This window comes from Neopsephotus bourkii, unplaced genomic scaffold, assembly GCF_033783945.1.
Source record: "Neopsephotus bourkii isolate Nb327-2 ecotype Australia unplaced genomic scaffold, CSIRO-AGI_Nbou_v1 NB_1287, whole genome shotgun sequence".
Taxonomy (NCBI): domain Eukaryota; kingdom Metazoa; phylum Chordata; class Aves; order Psittaciformes; family Psittacidae; genus Neopsephotus; species Neopsephotus bourkii.
Window position 1 is genome coordinate 1,613,320 of NW_026901771.1, and position 23,122 is coordinate 1,636,441.

Here is a 23,122-nt window from a genome sequence, read left to right on the forward strand (position 1 = left end):
GTGGCTGTGGGATAGACACTGTTCTGTTGGGCTGAGTACAGCCTCCAGACCATAGGCTGGCCATGCTGAACCTGCAGCTCCTATCTGTGGCCATGATAAAGAAGCTAGCTTGTAGGTGGAAGCGGGCTGAGCTGTTTAAGAAGCATTTGCACTCAAAGAATAACTTTGTGCTGCCTGACTCATCGATATGTAAAAATTTAAGACAAATCAACTTGTGGTTCCCATCCTTGTTAGAAAGTCAAGGTACAAGCCCAGAGGACCTTTGGCCACATCTGCTCTTAAGAGACAGTGAATACCAGATCATTACTGTCTGAGCCCAACCATGCTAGGAGCTACAGGCTGTTGATGTGGTCAGATAATGGCAGTGATCAAGTTGCCCAGACTACTCCAAAGCTCTTGCCTATCTGATGAGTCTTTGCCATTGCACAGGGCATAGCACTCATGTTCAGGTATCTTGTGCTGACTTCAGGTTCAGCTTGCTCTCCTCCTCTGCCCTAAGCAAGGACTTCAGGACTCAGGTTTCTACAGAGGCACCACAGGTGGTGATAGCAACTGATGCCTGGAAACACTAGCAAGGAAAATATGCTGCAGCGGAGTACAAAGTGTGATTTATGTGTTCCTTTCAGATAAAGGAAGTTGGGATAAGTTGTGGGACAACTGACTACTGTGGTGTCATTCGTAAAAGAGATCCCAGAAAATTTTCCATGCACAATTGTTTCAGACTCCCTTGGCACTGATGCTCTCCCACCATCTCCCTGTTTCCAGAAAGCTCCCTTGGCTAACACTGTCTGCTGGCAATGTGTTTTCCATCTGCATTTCAGTGTTAGAAGTTCTGTATGTAACCTGCCCTGTGTGGGAGAGGTCCCTGTTGCCTTTCAGATGCTCTGGCATGGTGGATGTTTCAGGACAACCACAGACCCTTTTATGGCACATCATACCCATGGAATAGGTATGTTTGCATTTGCAGTTGACCCTGAAATTGTCATTAGCAGAATCTCAGTCTAGGTAAAAAACAAAAGCAAGGACCTGTTTGAAACATATGAAGAGACAGCACCATTACCAAGAAGGACATAGATGACAGAAAAGAAAGACCAGTCATAAGCTGCTTGAGGTGATATTTTAATGGCAGTTCCTATTTACGTGCAGATGAGAAGGTATAGTTTCTTCCTTAATCTTTGTGGGCATGTATTTGACACTGTCCCACAACCAGCACTTCTACACATCAGGTTACAAGAGGGATTGCTGGCGTGAGGAAGAAGGTTTGCCTTCACATCCCACCTTCTCCACAGAGTCACCCTGTCTTTCACCATGATTTCATTCTTCTTTTCCCACTTTCCCTCCTGACCAACAATTTCTTACTTTTCAGTCCAGTTTGTAAGTTTTAACCTTTCTTGCACTAGATTATTCTCTACTCTCCCTCTTTAGAAATTCTCCTGTCCATTTGATAAGGTAATCTTATCACTTGTTATCACTTGTATGCCCAGACAAAGAGCAGGCTCCTTTCAGGGTGGCACCAGTGCTTGGCTAAGCCCTGGACATACTGGCAGGACACTGTGAGGACAGACAATTTCATCTGCCATGCAGGTCAGGGTTCAGATGCAAAAAGGGAGACTTCGAAGTTATGAACCTTGTATTTTATATAAATGTGACTTGCTAACTGCACATATGTAGGACTAATGTATGCAGGGCCAGAAATGATCTAGAGACGGGATGCAATAGTAATTAATCACTTTGGAATCATGGTAAGCGTGGAGGTGAGAGATACTGTGATACTGCTTGTAAATGCTGTTGGTGTTGGCAACTATTTCCAGGGGGAACAATGGGTAGAGAAAAGAAATGGAGCAGAGTTATTGAGGGATTGATTTTCTCTTGCTTGAATGTGGTTTCAGTTGACTTAAACCAGACCTAAACATAGCCTTATGTACTAGATGGGTTTGTATCCATGCCTCCCATTAAAACAACATACACATCTGTGTATCAGAGACTGTAGCATGGAGTGGATATACTTGCTGGGCTTGCTGCCATCTCTAGGGGTATTTGGCTGACTTTGTAACAACTACAGTCCAAGTTATAACTTACAACAAAAGTCCAGGTTGTGTTTGGCCCATACTTACTGCTGCCAGCGAAGATGGATAAGAAATAATCATTCAGAGCTGAGTGGAGCCATTTGCTTTCTGAAGAAAGTGAACTGAGACGGGCCTTGCTTTGTATTGTTTCCTGTTCCTCTTAAAGGTGTAAAGTTTATTCTGGAAATGATCAGGAACTTCTGTGCTCAGCTCTGTTGCAGCAGAAGTGTGGTGCATCCTGTGCTTGTGGTTGGCATTGGCAGCAAAGCATTCTTGAATGAGAGTTGTGAGGTCTGGCATTTGCTCCTGTTGGTAGATCTCTCACCTCCTTATCATTTTAAAGTTATGGAGAAAAAGAAAAAAACATCTCTTTTCTTTTGTTTCCTACTTGCTGTGCTGTTGCTCCAGGGTTTTCCTGTTGATCTGTAAATAGGGATACTTCAGAGCAGAATCACTTCAGTCCCTCTTTGGGAGTAACCTGAAATGTGCAGTTCTCAGTTTTGGAACCAGTAAGCAACACACACAATTGCCAAGCAGTGGTCTCTTTTACTCTCTGGATCCAAAGCCACAGTTATGGGTATGAATTGATCATAACTCTTTAGCAGATTTTTAAAGCCTAATGCTTGAGGTGACTGGTGTCTGTGCTTTACTTCTGCATAGTTTTGGAAGGTTAAGTACAGGGTAAAGGAAGACCAAAATGAAGACATTGCAGTTAATCATTTATTCAATGTATTTTATTTCAAACAGATCATTAAATGCTCATATATATACATATGTATTTTTACTTATTCTCCAGGCTCTGTCAGCAAGTAAGTCACCATCTGAAGTTTGTTCATGAAATATGTGGTGTAAAGAATCAAGTGCGGGATTACTGTGGGTTTAATACATCTCACTTTGTGCTCTATTTGTTTTGTGATTATGTGACCTCTCTACTTTGGGCTTTGACAGCTAAGTGGTGATATATGAACTCAGCTGTCTGCCTGCCCTCTCTGTTGGAGTTACCCTCTTCAGTGCAGGGCTAACAGGAAAATGTGTGCCTGTAGTCATTTACCTCAGATCAGTCTCACCTTTATCAGCAATTTCAACTAAAAAAGACTTTGCAATGAAACTAGAGGTAGATGTTCCCTTCTGCTGACCCTGCTGCAGTATTAACAGCCTGTAATAGAAAGATGGAGAGAAAGGCTTGAGGAGGTACCAATTTACCACAGAAAAAGTTAGCCAGAGGTTGTTTGTCAGAGACTTTAAATGAACTAGGGAAATCTCCCTTTTAAAATGAAAGCTGAACTAGAATTTTACACACAAAGTCTTTGAGCTCTGGAGCTAAATGGCACTAGCAACTTTGAGCATTTCAGTGATGTTGAGAAGGGAATACAGAGAGTCCATGGTGTCATTTGAAACTTCAGATTTTCTCATAGGTTTTAATAGAGATTTGGTGCAATACTCCTCATTTATGCTTCTGAATGAATGCAAAAGGGGTCAGTGGCTTGGCAACAAGCATTCCTACTCATGGCTGATATTGGAAATGACTGCTTTGACTTAACAGCACAGAAACATGATTTTTCTTGATGCTCCCTGGGTTGATGGCAGCCACGCCAGGCTGTGCCCACCGAAGGCTGGGTTCCTTTTTTACTGACTCTTGTATCAATTTAATTAAAAAAATCCCAAAGATTATTAATGTCTCAAGGTTACATTTTCACTCTAACACCCCATTCTATTTAATCTTCATGTGTTAGAAACAAATATAATTTTACTTATATTCTTACCTTTGTATATTGACACAGAATCTGTCTTTCTAGTGCATTTCTTGACCATTAGCATCACCTATTCTCTTTTCATCAAGCAGCACAGCACTCAGTTCCTCCTGCATTGCAGCAGACCTAGACTGGTATCAAAACCCTGGTTTTCTTTTTTTTCCCCCCACAAAGGCACACAAGGGAAAACTGTCCCTTTATGTGCAATCTCTGCCTATGTTAAATTTCCGCTGCCCAGTCTAACACCCTCTTTTCCAGTCCCTTTGCCTCTCAACTATCATCTTCCAGCTTTATGAAAATGCTGCCTCACGAGTTGTCTGTCTAGTTCCTCTGGTTTTCCTTAACCCCTCATCAAATCTCTTCACCAGCACCTCTTGGCTTCTCTTAAAAGAGTCTTCAGTGTTAGCTGCCCTAATGCAGAAATGGCTTCTCATGCAATGAGAATCATTCCCGTGAAAACAAAAATATTTCACACCATAAAACTGCATTCACTTAAGCACAGAACTGATTTTCCTTGTCGACTCAGGAAGCTTCTTCTAATTCCAAATCTTGTCTATAAATAATCTCTTCTTTAGCTCAAAATTGTGCCATCAGCTTCTTCACATCACTTCCTTTCCTCTCAGTTTGTTACTGTTCTTGGTAGTATTATGCAGTATTGTTTTCCCAGGTCAGAATATAGGAACATCTCTGCTATGCAAAATCATAACTTCTATCATTCATTGCGTACATATTGTATAATACAATACCACCCACATGCATGTATATCAATGTTTTGTTAACACCACTAATGCAGCAGATGGAATCCCTTTTAAAGTTAAAGCACATGACTGAAAACCCTGACAGGTCCCCTTTCTCTGCTCCATGGAATAGGCTATAGATTGAACCTGTGTGTGTCCCCCCCCCATTTCGGTGTTATTTCTGGCTTAAATCAGTGCTGCTGCACTATGAGCCACACGAAAAGGCTGCTGAACAATTCAGAACTCCAACATACTTTCAGCCTGAAAGCCTCCTGTGTGGGTGATGAAGCATGTTTACAGTGGGGCCGTACACCTCACTGACTGGTGGTCTTCCCAGAGACCAGGAGACAGGGGAAAGGATTCTCACCCCCATGACACCCCCAGAAAAGGAAGGATAAACATGCCTAAAAATGGCAGATTGCTTGACTGAGTGCAGTGCTTCCTTACAGCTTTTCCCACTGCCTTGGATTACTCTGTGGCAGGCTTGCTTCCCTCTCCTATTTCAAAAGGGAAGAAAACCTCTGCTGAAAAACAAAGTCATAACAAAAAAGCAGCAGGAAAGACCAAGGGATGCTATTAATAAAGTGAGTGCCCTTGCCAAGAAAGGCAGAGTTTTCCAGCGGCCATTTTACCACCCCTGTTTCTTTATTAAACTAGGCTGGTTTTTAATGAGGCAGTCTCATTGTGCAGATGTGATCCCGGGGTCTTGAACACCCTCCCATGTGTTTTGTTTTGCAGGAGGCAGCACAGGCACCTCCCCGACAACCTCCAGCACGGGCACTCCATCACCATCTGCTTCCTCTCACCTTCTCTCTCCATCCTGCTCCCCTCCAGCCTTTCATCTGGCCCCCAACACTTTCAACGTGGGCTGCCGGGAGAGTCAGCTTTGCAACCTCAACCTGTCTGATTATCCCCCATGTGCCAGAAGCAACATGGCTGCCTTGCAGAGCTACCCAGGGCTGAGTGACAGCGGCTACAACCGGCTCCAGAGCGGCACCGCTTCTGCCTCACAGCCCTCAGAAACCTTCATGCCTCAGAGGACTCCATCCTTGATCTCAGGAATGCCGGCTCCTTCCTCCCTGCCCAGCAACAGCAAGATGGAGGCGTACAGCGGCCAGCTGGGATCCTTCCCTAGCTCCCAGTTCCAGTATGTCATGCAAGCAGGCAACCCTGCCTCCACCTCCTCATCTTCACACATGTTTGGTGGTGGCCACATGCAGCAGAGCTCCTACAACGCCTTCTCCCTGCACAACCCTTACAACCTCTATGGATACAATTTCCCTGCTTCCCCCAGGCTGGCTGCGAGCCCAGAGAAACTCACCACCTCCCAAAGCACTTTACTCTGCTCTTCCCCATCCAGCGGGGCCTTTGGAGAGAGGCAATACCTTTCCACAGGGATGGATCACGGGATGCACATGATCAGCCCTCCCTCTAGCAACCAGCAGGCAGCCAACGCCTGTGACAACAGACAGTATGGTGCGGTTCAGGGCTCCTCTTCACAGATGTCTGTGCACATGGTCTAACAAGCCATGCCTATCACTGGCACTGAAGGCAGCTGGACCTTCATTGTTTCCAGGGATATACCCATCCCAGTGCCTTTTTGCCTTCAAACTTGTAGTAGAACTAGTATTGTAATGATAAACAAGAACATAAGTCATCTAGGTATGTGCCACAGAACCCTGTGGAAAGCCTTGACTGACAGCCAACACAGCTTGTTGTAGTCCAGGGCCTCCAGACCTGGCATGAAGTGTCTGCTCTTTCTGGACATTGCAGAGAGAAGGGCAAGACTTTAATGAGAAGCTGGAGAGAAGCATCTGAATATACAGTTTACGCATTAACTCTCAGCTAGTATGAGCTCTCAGCATCAAGGCAGCCATGCCCCTGTGCTGTCTCCTCCAGGTGTTGAAGAAAGGAGGTCTTCCCAAGGCTTCATCTTCTGAAGCTGCACTGCCCATGGCTTTAAAGATCTCCCCTTTCTGTGACCGTTCCTCACTGCTGGAATAACTCAGCCCATTCCTGAAGCAAGCAGTGGCCGTTGGGTCCTTCTGCCACTGTAGCACAGGAATGGTGCTGCTGGGCTGGATCTTCATCTCCCAAAGAGGTTTCTGCATTTTCACCATGGACTAACAGTTTCTTTGTGATGGTCAGGCTTACCAGCACCCAGCCTGCAGATGGACATGGGAGAGAGAGAAGAGAAAGAAAAGGTTTAACTCTCAAATGAGGCTCAGACATAAACAGGGACTGCTCTTTGGAAAGATGCATGAGGGAGAGAGAGGAGCTCAGATCCTGTTGACGTGACCTGAAATGATGCACCAAAACCAAACGGATGACAGCCTTTGTAGGGAATGTGTGACCCATAGCACTCAACCCAATGGGAGGAAACTCTACAGGCTGAGCTCATAGGAAAGAGCAATGAGAAAGAGAGCTCTGCTCTTCAGAAGTGCAGCTGGCCTTGCATGCAAGATTTGCCATAGAAAACCATTAGTATTTCAGTAACAGTGAGGTTGATTATTTGCCAGCCTCCCACCTGCCACATGATCTCTGTTTAACCAAATAGATTGTTGCCTTTTGACATCTTTCTTTTCTGTTTTTTTTTTCTTTTTTCTTCAAGTCCTTTAAAAATAAGAAAACAATTGTAGCTTGGTGCAAGTTATGCATTTAAGTTGTGTGAAAATGCAAATACCAAGTAACAGAAAACAGATATTATTGAGATTTGTTGTGAGGTGTTGTAGATAAATGTATTTATATGCCTAGCGGGGGATTCAATATTATGAATATAAAAAAGGGCAATAAAAATGGTATGTAAAATATGTATGAAGAAAAAGGTGTATAAAGATTTGCCCTATGCACGGAACTCTGTTTCTAAGTGCCAAGCACAGAATGCGCTAAATAAATCTTTGCAATTGTTCCCTCTGTGTTTTTCTCTGTCTATGAGACATCCTCAACGATCTTCTGGAGACAGGCATCTCCAAGCACTGTCCCACATGTTTGCACAACAGAGGAAATGAAGACACTGTGCTAACTTGTGAAATCTAGGCAATATTACAATGCAAATAAAACTTCCGTCTTCTTGAGAATCTTAAAGAATTGAGTGCTTGGGATTTGTAAAGTGCCTCTCTTCACGGAAAGGGTGTCTTATGCACAGCTCGAGTTGTTATTTTGATTGTTGAAGCCTAATAAAAAGCTCTTCAAGGCAGTTTTTCACAGTCAATGTAGAAAATAATACTTGCAAATAACGGTATAATGTGTTTCTCATTTCTAAATGTCATTTTGGGATACGTTGTGTCAGGTTTCCATTTGCACTACATTTCTAATATGAGATGGAGACATTAATAATGAAAGTAGGGGGGAAGCTGAAGCCCCTTCAAAACTGGATGTAAATTATGGCTGCAGAGTTTACGACTTTCCAGTTCTGTGCCTAGTCTGCATGACCGTATTCTGGCTTTTACTGTATATATCCGTGGATCGTGCCAAAAAAGGGTTGGAGTGACTATGGATGAGAGAGAATCTGTCCCTCCACTTGTTGTCTTCTGTTTACCTCTGTTTTCAACCCTGAAATAGGGAGCTTTATAGCCTTTCTTATGTCCTTTCAGTCTTTTAGAAATAATCTTCAGTCTGTGTTTTGATGTTTGCTGTGCTGTTGGGTTTGACTCCATCCTACGGCAATGATTTCTACAGGTAATAGTGTGATGTGCGAGCCAGTATTTCCTTCTGGTGGATTTTTGTGTTAGGTTTCTCTTTCTTCTGTATCCTGTTTAATTCTTGGTTAGTGAGCCTGTATCTCAGATAAGAATAGAATGAGGTTCAACACAATCAAACTAATTCTCAGTATCAATATACATGTTTCTTATCTTGATTAGAACAAGAAAATGAATTTTGTCAAAAATTATCACAAGAAACAGTCACTGAAGAAAGCAAAACACAGGTGTAGAGCACAACCTTCAACATTAGTGCGAAGAACTGAAATCCCAGTTTCCATGCATTTTAGCAGGAATCCATGGGGAAAAGCTTTGAAATTGTCACCTAGGTTCTTCAGCAATGTGATCTTTTGAGGTGTTGAGCACACTGTTCCTGATCTAAGCCCTTAGTCCATCCAATTGCCTCTACTATGAAACTTATTTACCTTAGGGTGAGCATTTATTGACCATACTTATAGGCATATTTATTTAGCTCTTATGTGGCACATACATAAGATGAGAAAGCTTGGTTAGACGGGTAGTCATTCCTTCATCTTAGCATATGCTTAAGTGTTTTGTTGATTCAGGATCAGAATGTTCAACATCAAGACTGAAAAAGAACAGGAAAACCAGCCTGAGAGAGGCTTTCCTGTCCCGAGACGTGAAGTTTTAAGTACACAAATGTGACTTGGTGTGAAAGTTACACTGACTGTCTAAGAGGATTAAAAACAAGCTAAGAGCGGAATGGGAAAAAGTAGTAAACTTGTTCCTCGGTTGTCACTGCGCAAAGCAGAAGTCCAGCAGTGTTTGGAGGGCAGCATCAAAAATAACTGGCTAAAGCACATTAAAATGGTTTACTTAGTGTTCAGTTAGGTGTACAGGTGAAATCCTCCCAGGATAACACTTCCCTGAGCAGAAATCTTGCTTAAGGCCCTTATTGCTCCCCCAGAAACACAAGCTGAGCACTGAATTTGAAGTGAACCCAGGTGTGACCGAGATATCTCTGATCAACAGCATGATCCTATGATCAACAGCAGAGTCTATCTCTGGAGCACTGACCTCTTTTTCTGACTTGATGTGGAACTTATTGCATGCTGTGTGGGAGAAGGATTAGAAGCCTGTATAATTTTACACTGGTTGAAGATGCTGTAACATTCTAAATTTGTGGAGCATTTTGGAAGCTCTGACTTTTAGCTACAAAATGTATTTCTCTGCTGATACAGGGCTGCTTTCTGATGCTTTCACAAGCAGTCCTAGGCTCTGATTGTTCATGTCTCCTCTTGAGCATCCAGCACCCTATACACCTCAGGGGACTGTTTTCCAGCTGACTATGTGCAGCAGTACTTCAGAGATACGGAGTTGGCCTAAGTGGGACTGTAAGCAGAGAGCATCAACCCTTTTCTTAGGATGATGGGTAAGTTGGCACTCATTCAGCCAAAAAGACAGGCTGCCTATAGCCATTCTCAGTGAAGGTGCCTGTGCCTGGGAAGGGCTTTTCCCTCCAGGCTACACAGATGACAGCCCTAGGGGCATACTGCAGTACCCATGGCTCTCCCACTCTCCTTTCTAAGAATCAGGGGGTGGCGGGAGGCATGACATGGCCCCAGGTTCCTCTCCTGCCTGAAGTGGTTTATAACATTTCCCTTAATGTCCAGTCATGTAATGGCACAGTAATGCAGTTGCATTTTAAGCTGGTGTAACGACCTGGAACAGGCCTAAAGGAAAACTGCATTTGGTTTGTTATATTAAATAGATAATGTAGTCCAGTGATTGAAGACATGATGTAATTACCTGCATCCATCCCTCCCAGTAAAGCTGGAACATGTTGCAATGCAATTAACCCAGCATAAACTGAAGTATAGCCTACCATCCATCCAAACTGGGGCCAGCACATGGTTTATGTTATGTTGCTATGCAAAGTCCTTTATACAGAAATATTAAGATTAGTTAAAAAGAAGTATGTGTGTGTAAAAGCACTAGAGGGACATGACAGCAAGGATTAAAAGAATGGCTTGTGCTGATAGCCAGGAACATGATCAACAGCAGCAAAACTGGTAAACACTGAGGAATGAGTTGCTTTCACCAAAATCACAGCATGAATGACTCAACAGCAGAAAACCTGCAATCCAGTAACTGGAGAATGGCAGCCAGACTACAGCACACTGTGTGTGCCATTTCTCTTACTGTAATCCCAAGAAGTCAAGCTTTACTAGCAAGCTCCACAAAACGAAGAAGCAGAAGACCATTTGCAGCAATGTCACCCAAGATTTAGAGTGGGTACTTAACCAAGATTCCAAGGTGAGAGCTCAATGCCTGTTATTGCTGAAACATATAAAAGACCCATCCAAAAGCAAATGCATTATCAGCAGTGAAAAGAAAGCCAGAAGATGAAGTGAAGGTTCAACAAATCTAGTTCTTTGCCTTCTCCTTTTTAATATCCAGGTCATATTCACCTTGTGAGTGTATAAGTGTGCTGTAATACCTAATGTGAAGGGATCTGCCAATGTCCATCTCTTTCAGATCTAAGTTGGTAGACTCATTGTATTGGCATCAATGATCAATATGTATGAAATGCAGCCATAGCCGTGTACAAATCAATATGACGTATGTTCAGGGCAGTTTGACACCCTTTAATACTGAATTTCAGTAACAATTTACTTATCATATACAACAAGCTGTGAAGAGAAGATAAAACAAGAAAAGTGAAATTCAAGAGGAATAGCAAATAAAGTAGCTCGACAAGCTGAATTTATCTGTGGAAGAGAGTCACAGCTCTAAAGCAAAGGAAAGTCCTTCAGGAGCAGCCCTGGGTGGGCTGTGGACTAGATGCCCAGTGCTAATGCTATTTTCCATTTCTAAGTCCAACAGTTCTACGACAGAGGGAACAACAGAGAGCAACCATGAGTTGCTCCCACTAGGCAAGAATGGAGCTCATAATTTCAATTGAGCTTGAATCCAAACCTAAAAAATTCTCTAGGTTCATCCATACATAATATCTATGGGTTTTTTTCTCTCTTCAGCTATTGCCACGATTGTACCCCTGGGGGGTTCTTCAATTCAGTTCTCCACTACTTTTATCCATGTTTCCCAGAATGCTTACAGCTGCAATAGAATAAGATTATTTATGATTTCTAAATATCATTTTCTAATGTATCTCCCAGGCCAGCAAAACTGCAGCCCAGCAAATCTTACTGAACCAGAGCTGCCTGTAACAATCCCAGAGTGTCCAGCCATCCATTTCCATTTCCTGGCTTCACTGGCTTCTCGTTGCACTTTTTCAGATTTCCTTCTAGAACGCTTTTTGTTTTGTTTGTTTTATTTATTTTGCACAGCAATAATGGAAAGAAAAATGTTACTGGCTGCTGGTTTCAACCCCAAAAAGGTGTTGCAGCTGGAGCCTTTCTTCTAGGAGTATTTGGGTGGTGTACAGAGCAAAGAATATGAGTTCCGTACTTGATGCTGTCTCCAGACACGGACATGGTATTCCCTGAGCCAGCAGCCCCTGAAAGAGAGTCTGCAGTGAAATGGACAGATGCACCCCCACAACCTTGCAGTCTGGTCTCAGCAGCTGGCATTTCTTCAATTCCAACATTTTTCTCACCCAATTTAGGCCCTGCCCTTTTAGACAGGTAGATGCTTTAGGGTGAATATATATCTAATGCTGCAAGTGAAGACTAATCTCCTTTAGTGTGAGAATGAGTTGACTGGTTTTCAGCAAACTTGGGCATTTATGTCTCAATAAATACTTTCATATAGCAACAAAACGTAATTTCAGATTTCCCACTGAATTCTATTTTATGTTGATTAATTTTTGAGAGACCTTTTGCTGCTTTATATAGCCAGAAAAATACCTATAACCTCCTATTTGTGATAGTACTTGTAAAGATATCCTCTGACTTCAATGGCCAAGGCAACTAGAGGGTAACTGCATAGTCCCACCTCCCTTGCTGGTCCAGGAAGTGTAGACTTCTTTTACAGAAAGTAAACTGAACAAGACTTGCCCTTAGCCATGCATGTCCTATGTCAGTCTCTGCTCCATTTATTGCAAAACTGGTAATAATCACTGGTCCCCATCTTTGCCAATTAGGTACTATATTAAAGGTAACATTGCTCAATTTGTACCTTCAAAATTCAAGTCAGATGGGGAGAAGAACATGCTGCGTGGTGGCTGACACCACCAAACATAGGTAGTTGGAGGTACATTTCTCATGCTGCTGTTGCAACATCACCCAGACATCCAGGCTTAGTGGGACCAAGCTTAGTATTTTATCACCAATGCATGGCAAGGCAGTGGTGAAAGTTTCCAGCTGAGGCTGAGAATGCTGCACATGCAGGAAAAACTGACCATTGCATGTGCTCCAGAGCAGCCCTGCTGCTGGCCAGTAGGAATTTCCAGGGCACAATTGCTGGGCCCTTACCAGCATGCAGAGCTGAAAAGTGAACCCCTGGAAACACAGTACTTTTGCCGACGGTGCTCTTCAGTTTGGGTTTACTCTCCCTCTGTGTGTGGATAAACACAGCCCTGTGCCAGCAGCGTTGTGTAGGTGTGCATAGAGAAAGAGATAGCTGTCCAAACAATATGATATGGAGGGCTGGGGAAAATGCATGTTGAAAACGTGAAGAACATTTCTGTTAAAGGTAGGTGTGAGAGCTGCAGGAAGAGCCAAATTACAAAAAAAGCGAGTGCTTCAAGCAGCCAAATTAAACAAGACACAATGGGGGCCAACTTTGCCTCCTAGGCATTTCATGAGCCCACACCCCAGTGTTCAGGGGGTGCTGGGGAAAAGAACGTGTCCCTCCAGGTCTTATTTAACTTGGCCAAGTATAAGGAACTTCTTTAACTCTTTTGCGACTTGACTGTTTCTATAGCGCATCTTCCCATGTTTGATTCTTTTTTTTTTTATTTCTGTGTGCTCTTTGTTGGATGAGTTTTAAATCCTTTCGAAGACAAATAATTTCTTTCTGTTTAAAAAAAATAATCAGTGGAAGCAAGGCATAAAGTCGTTTTGGTCACAGCATCTTGGAGGAAAATAGATACAGTATTTTGGAAAGAATTTGAAATGAAAACATAAAGCCTGATGGGATTTAAATGTAGAAAACAAAAAATTCAGTCTCGCCCCCTCTTTTCCCTCCCCCTATTCATGAGGTCACCATTTCTCATTTCACAGACTATGGCATCTTGCCGGCATCCTGAGGCAGCCACCAGAAAAAGTGTTCTTGCTCCTGTGAGCATAAAGCAGGATCAAACTGGCCAAGAGAAAATAGTCAGTGGTTTCTTGAAGCTACAGAGAGAAACTTTGTAGAATCAGCAAGAAAAAGGCGTCCAGAAAATGCAGGCTACCTCCTTTTCCCCCTCAAAACTATGAAGCATAAGCATTTGAGGAAAAGGAGACTAGGTGAAAATGTGTGAAATAGTGAATGTGCACTGAAATTCAGTATGTGTTCCTTGTAAACAGCTGTAGTGGAATTGTGTGTGCGTGTGTACAAAGGCTGATGAGAAACAGGAGAGGGTCCCTGCACACGCAGGATGCGGCAGACCTCAGTTCAGCTAGTTTAACTTTAATCCTGCTTGCAAGCCCTTTGCTGCAGAAGGCTGGCTTTCTGAAGAGGCAGAGCTGACACCATCACCATCTCAGCTCTACTCCTGCTTCTGCAGCACATGGCTTTTCTCGCAGCATTACTCATGCTGCATCTGCTCAGACCTCAGGAGGTGGATCATTGTTCATCTCTGGCCCATTGTGAGCAGCACCTAAGCTTTGCATCCTATATAACTCTCAGCCCACCTGGAGAGGAAGTTATCACTCTGATACTGCATTGGCCTTGTTTAGATGGATATTTCCCTTTTTAAATAAATTGTGACCCATTTTGGGGCAAATCAAGAACACGAAGGGAGTAGGAATTGTGAATACTCTTCTCCCTTTGCAGATTTCTCTGCAGAAAGACCCTGCCAACTCAAAGGGCCTCCTGACCTTACTGATGATTCGTACCTTCTCTATCACAACTCAATCATAGACTATCTTGAGTTGGATGAGACCCATAAGGATTGTCTCCAGTATCTCTGACAGCCAAATAATTAATTTTTTATTATTGTTTCATCCTCTACTTTTGTCCTGGAACAGATACTGCTCCTCAGACTTGGAGTTACAGTTATTTTCCTTGCAGGAATGTGGGGATGAGTGCAGAGTGTCTGGCTCTGACACTGACAGATCTCACACTGCTTCCAGGGAGATGCCCAAATGTTACAAAGATGAACCATATGGGCAGCCTAGCACTTGAGGCCATTAATAGGAATTTTTAAGCAACTGTGATTGATGGGGCAGCTCTTACAAGTCTGAGATCAATGAAAATGCAACTTGATCTTTTGAACCCAACTCCTTAATTTTTTTTGTTCCTTTTTCTGCAGAGAAACCCATAAAACCATTTCTGTGCAGACAAAAGCTGTCTGGGACACTTCATGTGGATTTGTCATGCATTTTCCTTTTGCTCCCCCCGCTGCCCCATTTGCAGTTTCACACGCAGTTTGGTTTCGAGTCTTTCTTTGTGATTTGTACACTCACATTAAGATCAGCTTTTTCTATCGTTGTAATAGAACGTTGTCTGGAGGGTATATTTTGAGACTCATCAGTTTTTCATTTCTTTTGAATTTAATTATTTTACCGCCCATTATAACCTGAGCAGGAAGAAAAAAAGTGATAAAAAATGAGAAAAGCAAAAGCCATTGAGGACAAAAGAAATGCTGAACAACTTTGAGGAGAAATCAGGGAGCTCAAGAGAAGAACAGGAGAGAGGGCCATGTCTAATGAGTTTTGAATTATCCAACATTTTCCCTCAAGGTCTGCTGACAGACATCAACAGTATGCAAAACAGCTCCATCTTCCAACATTCTCTATCAGAGTCTTGACCAACAGAGCAGTCACTCCCAGTAACTTTGGATTGAGTCAGTCCTCTGTCAAGATGTCAGTGGTCTTCCACAGGCTGGATGCTCCTGGAAGTGAAAACCTCTACGAGGAGAATGAGCCTACAAAGGCAGAGGGAAGGGGCAGCTCCTTAGAAGTGAATTAGGGAGAGCCTGGGGAGCAGGGGTAGGGAGGGAGAGTGACATGGTCAGCTGTAGTTAGGTAAGGTCACAGCTTGGAGACATACAGGAGGGTCCAGAGTGCAAGAGAGTGACATGGGTGAGCTTGAGGGAGCACAGAGAAACGTGAGGAATATCAAGAAGAGCAGGCAGAATGGTCCAGTGTGAGGATGTAGATGGCAAAGGGCTGCAGAGGAGAGGAGGGAGCACCAGCAGTAAGGTAAATTGCGAGAAAGGCAAAGGTTGAGCTTTGGAGAAATTTGAAGGGATGCAGTGGGAGAGGGGGAAAAGCAGAGAGACAGCAACCTTTCCCTCTTTAGGGAGGGGAAGAACAGGAAAGGGGGGCCATGTTTCATGTAGGATTGACATCTGTATTTTGAACTTGAAACAACCACATATATGTCAAGAGTTGGGAAAATGTCCCTTTGGCCACTAAAATGAAGAAATAGGTGAAATATGTTTTGTTAAATGATGCTTAAACCAGTGTTAGTGCAAAGGAGATTTGGAGAAGGAGTTGCAGTAGTGGTACTGACTCCTGATTTGCAGTGCTTGGGGTAAGCACTTCCCTGGACTAGCTGTGGGCTCAAATAACTCAGTGCAAGGCTCAAGGCAGATAAGTTTTAGCAGTTTTGGAATAGGCTGTGCATACTGGGCTTCCAGGAAGGGTGAGAATTTGTTCCCAGAAATCCCAGTTTAAATGCATTTTCTAGAGCACACCAAGCCTTAAGGGAGTAACAGTGCTAAAAGTGGGGAGGACTTTTTTGATACCCTTTCCAGCTTGTCTTCTTGGCATACGGTCGGGCACATTTACCAGCTGATTATGACAAATGGCAACAAACATGAACATCGGTGGTGGAGGATGCAGTGTTATACAGCAGTTCTGAAACATTGTGGATCACCATTCTTGCTTTTTTCTGGAGCTTTTGGTGTAAGGCTCAGCTAAGAGAGAATGAACTGGTTGAGAACAGCATGTGTCTAGGAGCTGGGAGTGTTCACTCTGCCTCAGTTGGAGGCTTAGCCCACCCTGGCTCATGCTGTTTCCATGCTCTTGGCCACAACCGTCCAGGAGCACGTTTGGGGTCAGAGCAGACAGGTCAACTTGGAAAAAAGTTTCTGAGGGCATGGATGGGATTGGGAGCACTCAGCTTTTGTCAGCTATCAAAAGCACAAAGAAAACTGAAGGTGTTCCAAGGACCCAGTGGCACAGCTCCACTCCACACAGCTGGTTACGAAAGTAATCTGGGAAATAACAGTATGTGACAACATTTCCAGGATATGCAGGCTTCATTACAGCTTTTTGTCTCTTTTGCTAGGGAAAGAGTCAAACTTTTGCTCTGAACAGCACCTGGGATCCTCTCTTACTCTATTACACCCCTCTGGGATGTGGTCCTGGACTAGCAAAAGGAAGAGTGGCTACAGCTGTAGGTGGGAATGATAGGTCCAGCACCCTCCTCTGGAGCTTGCACCTACTTCTGGAAGAAAAGTAAGCAAGTGCTAAGCTAGAAAGTGCTTGTGAACTCTCCAGACCTTAAGCACCCCAAAGTGTTCAAGCACTCTGATACCTTCTAACAGTGGGCACAGATCCAGCTGCAGCTATCTGGAACTCGGAGACTTTCATTTCCAAACAGGCCCTTCCATGGTGTACAAAGATCATCCACAATGTGGGTAACTTCCAGGACCTCACCAGGATCTTCTGGAGCATCCATTTCTCTGGTTTGCAGTTCACATATGACAATGTAGTATCCTTAGAGATACATTCACACTAGATGTGTTCTTCCATTGAAAGTCTTAATATCTGCAAAATGCAAGGCTCCCCCAATGAAAATATTACACTCATTCAGCTGATGGTGGTGACTCAGATGTGCCTTAAAATCCAGAGTGTGCCAGTAGCAATGCTATTAACCTGAGTGGTTTGGACTTTATTTTTTTCTTTGTAACTAATACATGTGATTAACATTTTCCTTAAAGTGGCCAGTGGAGCAGTGAGATGTACCAGGCTGGAGGTGTTACAAACTGGAGTTGTGTCCCCAGAGAGCACATGTAGGTTGGCAGAAGTCAGGGCCAGCTTCTCACACCCACTCAGGGCTTTGGCCATACAGCTTGGCCTCACACCCAACTTGGAGTGGCAGCTTTGAGGAGTCAATGGCAAGCTCAGTCGCCACAACTTTCTCAGGCTGGCTGCAATTACTGAGGCTGCCAAAAGCCACAGGAAGGCAGCCAGATAGCATCAGTGCATGCTGGCAGGGCTTGTCTCTGATGAGCATATACCGGCTGGAAGCCCTTTCATTGCCATCACCCAGGTTTTGTAGGTCAACTGCAGCACAGAGATGAGCTTTAATAGATCTGAAACAACCCTACATTGACCTAACTCACCTCTCTTTACAGTTACTCTGCTGGGCACTATTTGAACTAGTTGAGTGTTTGCTTCATTAAAACAGCATCCTGCTTTTATACAGTCTCTGCCACTGGTCACATTTAGCTTTTCCATACCATGAGCACTAGGGAAAGACTAAACGGTGGCAAAAATGTTCCTTTCAGCCTTGCTCTCTCTAAACTTCTGCTTTTTATTTTCTTTCCTATCTTCTATTCTGTTTTTAAAACTTCCTTTAAAACGACACTGACTCTCCTACTTATAGTCACTGCTCTGGAGCTCAGTCAGCCTTGTTGATCCCTTCTGCAAGTGACAACACTTCTCACTGTCTTTTACGTATCAGCTTAACAGCCTGATAACAACTGGGCAGGACTGGATATTCCTGGCACTCTGCGTGTATACTGGGCAAGGCTTGTAATATAGCACTAACTACATTTTGCTGTCTCTTGCTCTTGAGCTGTTACCTTCTGATTTCTAGAAAATGACTCATGAGGTTCATATGGTCCAAATTAAGTGAATGGCTGAACACTCCTGGTGCTGTGGATTACTCAGAGGATCTTGGGCAGAATGTCAATATTTCATTGCAAGCTGCAAACTCCTCAGTGTTTTTTTTAGCAGGAAGCAAAATGCAAATTTTGTAAACCACAGAATATTTTATCAGCTGAAGATCTGAAGCTTACTTCCATGCTCATTTAATATCTTTTGTAGAGCACTGTGGTTAATGCAGCTATAAAGCAATGTTGATACAGAAACTTTCAGTTTCTCAAGGACATTTCTCTGTTTTTGTGCACTAGTTCAATACTAGAATTATTCTTCATACAGTACAGCATATTCAGCAGGTGTTTCTTTAATAAACATGGTAAGTAATTATGGGACATTTCTATTATCCTGGGTTGTATAAGATGTTATGTATATACAACTATCCATTTTGAGCTCTGCCTGGCAGAGTAATCTCTACTGTCAGCAGTTCTTTTTCAAGATCCTTTACCAAGGAGCTTCTCTGCAACCCCTGTCCCTACTCTCGGCACTGGCTCTGTGCTCCTGGTCCACCAGCTCTGCCCCTTAGCACCAAAGCGATGCTTGAGCATTTTCCAGAGCACTTTTTGGTGACGTGAATTGCTGAAGCGCAGGCAAATACTGCTTCTGGTGTGCAAGCCGTTTCTGCACTCAACACAAATTTCTCAGAGTTCCTGATAAGCTTACTCTCCATTTGACAAGTATTGTAGCTGAAAGAACAAGTATTGGCTTCTCTATTCTCCATTGCCCTAAAAAGCTGACCTACTTGCTGTTCTGGGGAGCCGTATTGTTGATTTGGAAGTCACTCCTGCACCCCAGAATTTTCTGAGGAAAGAATAATTTACCTTTCCCTAGGGTAATTCCCTAGATACCCTTCCCTAGGTCTTCTTTTATGCTTGAGTCCCCCATATTCCCGCAGGGTGTTCAAAATGTCTTTAGCCCCTGGAATGTCTTTTTTACATTTCAGCAAAGACTGAAGGGTTTGCCACTAGTTTTGCTTTCCCGGCATGAGCCAAACGTGCCTGCCAGATTTCTCAAGAGGGGACGTAAGATTTTCCAATTTCTAAATCGGCCAATGGAGCATAAAAATATTGAAACATAAATGAATTTGTTTTATGAAAGGATTCTCTGTTGTCAAGGAAGGAGGGCTGGCAAACACCTGAAGGTGCCGGGAACCTTTCTGCACTGTGACCTGAGGCTCTTGGGAAATGACCTCTACAGCCTGGAGGCACAGGAATGTGATGGTGCCAAACTTTCTTCCACATGCTATGGGCAACTTAATGGAAAAGCTTGTTAATATTGCAGGATGTTGTGAATCGTTAGTAATATTACTATGTCTTTAGATAGAGGCATGTACTGTGCATTTTATTCTCTGTACCTCTCTTTTCATAAGAGTTAACTACTGTCTAACAAGGAAATAGAAGTCAGAAGTTTCATACTTAGAGGAAGTATATAGTGCTGATGGATTTGCATAGTATTTAGAAGAGTTAGAGTTACACTGCAGTGACGCAGTTCTGCAGCACTTGCTAATTCCCTCATCTCCCCAAATACTTCCTCCTGGCTCCTACTCTTGTTTGTTTGAACATACCAGCCTGTTATTCCTCTCTCCAATGTGCTGTGCAGTTACTGGACAATTGCAGTTTAACATATTAATGCTGCATTTAATATTCTGCAGCAGATTTCAGGCTGGTGACATTTCATCCAGATAGGGTTCCACTGACCCATTCATAAGCACTAGACTTGGTCATCCAGACTCTGTGAATGGGAGCCCCAGGCATTTGTCTCTTGCGGTGTCTTTCCATCTCCTTTTTGTATCAAACTTTCTCTCCATTCATGCATATATTCCAACAACTACCATAAACCAGGTCTTAAAAACACTTGATTGTCTAGCAGAGTAGAGCACAAAACATTCCCAGGACAGTTGGTGTAGTCTTGATCTTCACATTAGAGGTAGGCTTTGTTTTTGTTGAATTTATATCTAGAGCACAGGTTTCACATATATACTGCCCCATTCTTACACACACGTAACAGCCTGTTACTCTGCAAAGTGCCTGAACAGAAGTAGCAGAGCTGTTGTACCATCTTTAGCTCTGATTGTAGTAAAGGGGTAAAACTCCCATGAACCATCTAACAGCAATGCGAGGGTGACCCTGGAAAACTCCCTGGAAATGCCTTTTCCTCTTTCCAGTTGAGAGCTGGTTTCAATTGCCCTCCTTTTGTGGCAAATGGGGGTAGAGGTGGTGACATCAGGCCCTTCTTGGCAGCTCCCTTTTCACAAGGAAGCATGCATTCAATTAGAGGATTTTAATTAAAATACTTTCCTGTAGCATCCTGTTTCCAGGCCCTGCTGTAAATTTAACTTGACGTTCTCTCATTTAACAGGTGGGTGAGATTATTGTGAGAGCTGCCAGATGGAAGAAAGCAGAAACAGCGCTGGCCGTTGAGATAGAAGAATGAAGAAAGGAAAAGAGAGAGCAAAAGTAAGGAGTGGGACAGATATCTGTTGCATATCTGTCAATATTTACTATGTAACATGCTATCCCTTTCTGTGATGGTTCTTTGTAGCCATATGCATGCGACTTGTTGAATGTTTTTTGAAGGATAAAAGCGGCAAATCCAGGATCAACACAGTTGCATTTGATTTCCTTTCCTTTTAAATTGGTGCAGTTTGGGAAGAACCAATGAATGGCAAACGATAGGCAAAAATTCAACGTGCTTCCATCCTACTCCCGCAAAAAGAAACCCCTCAGTTTGACCTGGGAGCTGGGGAGAAGAGGAACAGCTGTGAGGCTGCAGTGGTAGCCATGGGAGTGGGCAGTTCACCAGCAGTCCCTTCTTCCTCTGCAGCTGTGTCAGCACCAGCTTCCAGATGCAATGGGTTAAAGGATATGGGAGAGAAGAGATTGTTTCCAAGAGATTAAGACTCAGAGGCTAGCAGGAGCAAGGATGAGGAATGTGGAAATCTGCCAGCTGGGAGTCTGTGAGGTAGAAACACTGGAGAAAAGAAGTGGCTAGGAAAGCAAAAAAAAAGGACCAAAGGGAGAGAGAAAAAGGGGAAGGACAGTCTGGGAAGGAGGAACCTTAAGGAGCAGGGAAAGAAGAACTGCTGGGATTGCTAAGCACAGGAAGAAGACAGAGAAAGTCACAGAGGTGAGAAGAGGAGGAATGCGGAGAAAGAGGAACAAAGAACCTTATGCTCTCTTTTTCCCTTTAAAATCAACAAAACATAAGATAATTAAAGACCCAACTTCTAACTAATGTGGAAGGGTGCCTGCACTGATCTCCTTCCTCTGGGCTACATAAGACTGTAGTACTCTGATCACCCACCACATGGCATGAGCTGCCAGATGTGAGACCTCCAGAGCAATGCAGGGTAGAGGTTGCCTGTACAAAGCTGTGGCTCAAGCAAGGAGGATGTTATAAATCCTCAGAAGCATTGTGCACTGCTGTCATAACACATAGGGGTAGTGCAATTAGCCTCACTTTTTCATTGGTCACCTGAACCAGCTGCTTTCAAAGGAGACTTTTGCAGAATAAGGATTAGCAATCAAGGTGCTGCTGGAGAAAATTCCTGGTAAGCTCTGCTTTCTTCTTTCCATTTGATAGAGATTGGTTTAGATTCCAGTGTCAGAGGTCTGAAGTTTTCAAAGCTATTGATTACCTCTTTAGATTTGCTGTTCTAACTCCAGAGGCAAACTGAGTCAGTCCATGGTCTGAGTGATTTGATTGTAGATTGATAAACTTGAAATTGTGCAGGTAAGCACTGAGAGTCCTCATAGTTCCCCCAGAAAGAGTGGGATTTCAGAGAGATCTGGGGTCAGTCCAGGATAGACACAAGACCATTTTATGGAGATGTAACCCCACTGAGAAGCCTACCAGGAGGATGGAACAACGAAATACATAAGCATGTTACACCCACATTTATAATTAGACTTTGCAGTATCATGGGCAACTACAACTTTGCTTCCATTTAGCGATCTGAAATACTACGATATACACCAAACCCAAAATATGGTTTTAATTCTCCAAATGGGAAAAATCCTATAAAAAAAGAGTGTCAGTTTCAGTGGAAGATTGTTCAGCACAGCCTAGACATTTGTACAAGCTGAAGCTTACATCAGAAATTCATTGCACAAAATCAAGTGCTTTGACCAGCAAACATACTTTTATCAGTCACGTTGTAATCACCCTCTAAAGAGATCTTTATTTTTTCCCACAGGATCTACTCTCCATGTTATTTCACTAATGGCTTTTAATTGCATCAGTATCCTTTAATTCTTTACCAGTTATGTCTCCTATGAGTCTTTCTGTAATTTTCCCTGGGATTGGTGCCAGCCTAATGTGCCTGTGTTTGCTTCAGCAATCCCATTTATCCTCTTGAACACAGGAACAACAACTAACTTTTATTCTAGTCATCTGGAGCTGTCTTAGTATTCCAGGACATGTGAAATATCAACAGGAATAGCTCAGAGCCCTCTTCAGCAAGTCTCTTTTAAGCTCTCTGGTTAAATGTACCTGCTCTGTGAACCTTAAAATGTTTAATTTTAGTAGTTGTTCAGAACCTTCTCAAGTTACTCTTGGAAGTATTTTCAGAGATTCATAGGGAAGAAGGGCCCACCAGGGTCCTTTCTGAGGCCTGCTGTGTATCACTGACTTGTGACGCTCAATGTTGCCCAGCTACTTTTACATTAAGTTCCAAGACCAACGCCAAGGGCAAGGCACAGGAGAAGCTTCCAACAAGCCCTGTGCCCATATCCCTGCAAGAGTGGGGAAGCAATCCATGAACACAAATGACAGCCCTGCAAACAAAGTGCTCTCTGTACAGCAGAAGGTGGTGAAACCCCCTCCAAGTCTATGCCAGTGTGACCCTGGGGAAGACCCACCTGCACCTCCAGTAAGTAGGGGATTGTGACCTTGAACAAACAGACA

General features: G+C 43.3%; 1 protein-coding gene and 1 long non-coding RNA gene across 3 annotated transcripts in view; one reads left to right on the forward strand and one right to left on the reverse strand.

The window, feature by feature from the left end:
- The window catches only part of TBX15 (T-box transcription factor 15), a 94,907-nt gene extending 87,004 nt beyond the window's left edge, over positions 1-7,903 (forward strand). For both annotated transcript variants that reach the window (XM_061365383.1, XM_061365384.1), the window contains exon 8: positions 5,293-7,903. In XM_061365383.1, coding sequence (XP_061221367.1) covers positions 5,293-6,077 — 785 coding nt within the window. In that variant the 3' untranslated portion in view covers positions 6,078-7,903. The remainder of the gene's footprint in view (positions 1-5,292) is intronic.
- On the reverse strand, positions 2,783-5,493 carry LOC133218700 (uncharacterized). Its single transcript, XR_009727249.1, has 2 exons — positions 5,361-5,493; positions 2,783-3,222 (listed from the first exon to the last, which is right to left on the reverse strand). It is a non-coding gene; the product is annotated as an uncharacterized LOC133218700 (long non-coding RNA).
- Positions 7,904-23,122: the final 15,219 nt, after the last annotated feature.